This window comes from Sinocyclocheilus rhinocerous, unplaced genomic scaffold (assembly GCF_001515625.1).
Source record: "Sinocyclocheilus rhinocerous isolate Xijiao unplaced genomic scaffold, SAMN03320098_v1.1 scaffold2733, whole genome shotgun sequence".
NCBI lineage: Eukaryota > Metazoa > Chordata > Actinopteri > Cypriniformes > Cyprinidae > Sinocyclocheilus > Sinocyclocheilus rhinocerous.
Window position 1 is genome coordinate 42,826 of NW_015650021.1, and position 4,450 is coordinate 47,275.

General features: G+C 38.9%; 1 protein-coding gene across 1 annotated transcript in view; it reads right to left on the reverse strand.

Moving 5' to 3' along the window:
• Positions 1-3,523: 3,523 nt before the first annotated feature.
• npas4l (neuronal PAS domain protein 4 like) overlaps positions 3,524-4,450 on the reverse strand; it is a gene marked incomplete at its 5' end in the record, with an annotated part of 7,728 nt that continues 6,801 nt past the window's right edge. The window contains one exon of the mRNA XM_016516391.1: positions 3,524-4,133. Within this exon, the coding sequence (XP_016371877.1) occupies positions 3,524-4,133 (610 nt within the window). The remainder of the gene's footprint in view (positions 4,134-4,450) is intronic.

The following is a 4,450-nucleotide window of genomic DNA, read 5'->3' on the forward strand; positions in this document are numbered from 1 at the left end:
ACACACACACACACACACACACGCTCACACACACACACACTCACTCACACACACACTCACACACACACACTCACACACACACACATAAATGGCTGCCCACTGCTCCGTGTGTGTGTGCACTTTGGATGGGTTAAATCCAAAACAGCCAATCACAACACAGAGCGAGTGTGATTCACTTCTCTCGAGAGAGCCAGCGAGATACAAAACTCTTTTGCTAGAGGTTAAGAGATTGAAGAATATGAGGAATTTAAACATATTTACACTGAAGAAAGTACTTGTCTATGAGAGAGGACAAAATAATCTTGTTCTATGAGTGCAGTCACAAGTGAAACTTGTTAAGTTGGTTTATATAGTTAATAATATATAGCGATAGAGACTTAAACATGTAAGGTCACATACAGTATAGTCATTTTTACAGGTTTTTTTTTTCAACTGCTTACACAAATTTTCAAAACGTTGCTTTTTTTTTTTTACTTTACACACAAATCCAAGAATTGCACACAAAATGCAAAATGTTGCAAAACGAATCACTGCATTCAAAATATCACAAACACATCTCAAAAGCAAACATTTGCAAACACCTTTGCCATAATATTACAGTTTTTTACGATTGCTTAAGCACAATTTTGAAAACAGAGCCCGGTTAGTCAAAACACTACACACAATTAACACAACCCTACACCAAAGTAGCACAACACTTCAGATCATTTGCAAAATGGAACACTTTTGTCAAAACTATACACAACTTTATAAAAACAATATTTTGTTACCATACGAAACACACATTTCATATGACTTTAATCTTTTTGAACCAGTTACACACTGCTGTTGCTAACCTAAAACACTTTTAGCAAGTCTAATTCTCAGTGATTAGAGTACTGTAAATGAAGTACACAGAGAAAGTGCAACTATACAATAGTTCACCAAACACTACACAAGACCAATGCTGCAGACTGACGAAAATATCATTGATTTCTCTCCATATACCCAAATCAGTCAACATGGAGAATCATTGAGTGTAAGGTTTTGCTAATTGTTGGAAAAGTTTAATTTTAGTGTGTAAGCAATCGTAAAAAACTGTAATTCCTGTTCGATGTTTGTGTGTTGCATAGAGAACTGTGTGTTGTGTTTTGCAAAATGTGTTTTGTGAAATTGAAAACTGAGTCAAAGGCTGAGAATCAGTGTATGGTTTTGCAGATTTGGTGTGTGCTTCTGCTGTTTGAGTGTCAGCTTTCAGAAACTGTGTGACAAGTGAAGATTTAGTGTGTAAGCAGCTGAAATAAACGGTAAAGAGTTATCTACTGATTCTACAGCTTATTTATATTACATATGATCTGTATACGTGTCCCTGGAGCACAAAAGCAGTGTTAAGTCGCTGGGGTATATTTGTAGCAATAGCCAACAATACATTGTATGGGTCAAAATTATACATTTTTCTTTTATGCCAAAAATCATTAGGATATTAAGTAAAGATCATGTTCCATGAAGATATTTTGTAAATTTCCTACCGTAAATATATCAAAACTTAATTTTTGATTAGTAATATGCATTGCTAAGAACTTCATTTGGACAACTTTAAAGAAATATTCATTTAAATTAAATGCTTTATAATTATTGTAGAACTAAAATTGCTTGTGCATAACGGATTAATAATAATATAAATCGTATAATAATTATATAAACCATATATTAATCATATAAAATAATTCTAAGTGATTATCATTGAAGCCAGTCAATTTTCTTTTTGCAAATATATATATATATGGTTTCTGGATGAGGATGACTAAACAGACCACAGTTTCAGTTCTCTTAGCAACTTTATTGACATTACATACAAAAATAGAAACAAAGAGCAAGAATATATAAATAAGCTGTTTGTTTTGTACATGTTGTGCATGTTTTGTGCAGAGACTGCAAACATAAGGCCGAGTTTCAGTGACGCCGCGAGAGAAACTTTCACACAACATTACATTCATATATAAAAACAGAGCATCTGTGTGCTGGAATGATCTACAGATCTAACATAACCCTCAGAAAATAAATATACAGCAACACCACAGACAGATCTCACTGGCTTCACGAGCTAGCTTTAGCTCATCGCTCTGGACTTGTCTGAGGATCTTCTGTGCTGTTTGTGTCTCATGAGAAAGTGCAGAGTAGCTTATTATTGAGCTCTTCACAAAAACTACATCTACATGCAACACATCAGAAAGAGGACACATTCTTCACATTCATAAAGCACTGCAGGCGTGTAAATAATTCTCCAGAAACAAGGAGAAACTGTGCCACTGTGACGGCAATATGCCATACTGGGTTACTAGTGTTAGGCTAGTTACTCCTTTCAAACGTAATATTATTACTTATTACTTTCTGGCAACAGTAATTAGTTACACTACTAGTTATCACTTTTCTTTCACGCCCCACAGAAGTATCTTCCCCATTAAATTCTTCTAAAATGTTACTAACAATATATTTCTGCTTCATCATTTGACCAAAATCCACACTGGATCGCAGTCAGAAGTTATAACAAACACTCAGTGCTGATTAATATTAACGTTTAATAACAGTGTTGTATTAATCTCATTAATTGTCAAGTGTAGCTTGGTTAATTGTAGCTATACGTTCTCTGTTATACCCATATACGATTATATTCCATTATGTATTTTATCAAAAGAAATCATATAATTTCATAAGAAAATGTTTCATTCTCTTAAAAGATTTTATACAATTTATATTGTGATCAGAGGGATGAGGGCGAGCCGTAACGCCAGAGTAAAGCTTCTACGTCAGTGTTCAGAGCAGCTTTTCTCCTGACAAAATCAACATAATGCCAATATTTCCATCTGCTGAATGTAAGCTTTTTCATATTCTTTATGCCTGCTGCTCTGGTGACTTCATGTGCCTGTGCAAGTTGTGGAAATTATGAAAATAAATCTAGGAATTATTGGATTGTTGGACTTTAAATCAGTAGGGGTTGAGGCATCAATATTAACTAAGTAACGAGCTGTTTTATGGATAGTAACTGTAATATTATTACTGAAATCTTATAAGTAATTAGTTACACTACTAGTTACTGCAAAAAGTAATATTATTACTGTGACTAACTAGCCCTAGGTTAAAAAAGTGCACTTCCATCATGTACTTAAAGTGCTCTATTCTGGTGCACTAATTTTGTACTTATTTAAAAACTGTATTTAGTCAGCACTTGTAGTACACTTGAGTGTACTAGTGTATGAAAGATGGTTCAAGTGTACTACAAGTGCTGACTAAATACATTTTAAATACAGAGAGAGTATGTTAAAACTGCATTTTAGTTCATATTCATGGTGTCGCAAAATAGCACAGTTAGATGATCTTAAGTTTATCTTAAGAAGTACTAAAGAATCATTTTTAGTGTATTAAGAACAGCATTAGTGCGTGAGAACAGAGCACTTTCAGTACATGAAGGAAGAGGTTTTCACCGGGGGATGCTGCGAGACTGGTTACTAGTGTGGGTCAGGGCCTTGAGTTCGTGGGCTGGTGGTCAAAGCGTGGGAGCGGTGTACACACAGGGATGCAGCTCCGCTGGGGACGGCTCCATCGGGCCTCGTCCCCAGTCTGTGAGGATGCAGTGGATGACGGGCTCCAGCAGCGGCTCCGGCCAGCAGAGGGCCCCGGGGGCCGGATCGGGCCCTGTCCTGCTGTAGGCGTCGAAGCTGCTGGCCAGAGAGCGGATCTGCCGGGCCAGCGTCCCGATCTCCGCCCGCTCCGTCTCGCTGTACAGCAAGGGCCCCTCAGCAGGGGGCGAGGGCTCCGGCATCACAAACACACCGAAGTCCTCCAGAGCCTCGCAGACGCCGTACACCGGGACCAGGTGAGCGTCAGCCGGACAGAGCACAGGAGAGAACGGGTCAGAGATCGGGTCAGAGGAAGGCTGAGGCAGACAGAGCGCGCCGGACCCCTCGGACAGGAAGTCAGAGGAGCAGTGGGAGGAAGTGGGGCTATAGGGCGGAGTGCAGAAGAAGAGCGGCAGCGAGTCAGCGCTGGTCTCTGAGCTCCTCCGGAGCGGATCGCAGTCTCTCGGGACACAAGCCGGCTGAGACGTCTGCGCAGCGCCGTACAGTTTGTCTCGGAGGTAGACGGCCTCCGCTTCGCTGCAGACGAGAGACCGTGAGAAAATCAGTAGAGTTGGGAATCGAAAATCAATTCCAATTCCAGAATAAGATACATAAGGTCAGGAATCAGATAACTGCTGTAAATTAAAATTTCAATTCCACCTATCAATGTTGCATCTTTTTGTTTAGGTGGTGAAAAGGGGCTGTTAAAATGTATTTGTCTTTGATTCATTCATTCAAGAGATTCGTTCAAAAACACTGATTCATCCAGTAATGAAACAAGTGAATCTTGAGTGAGTCATTGAATCATTCATTCAAGAGATTCGTTCAAAAACGCTGATTCATCCAGTAATGAA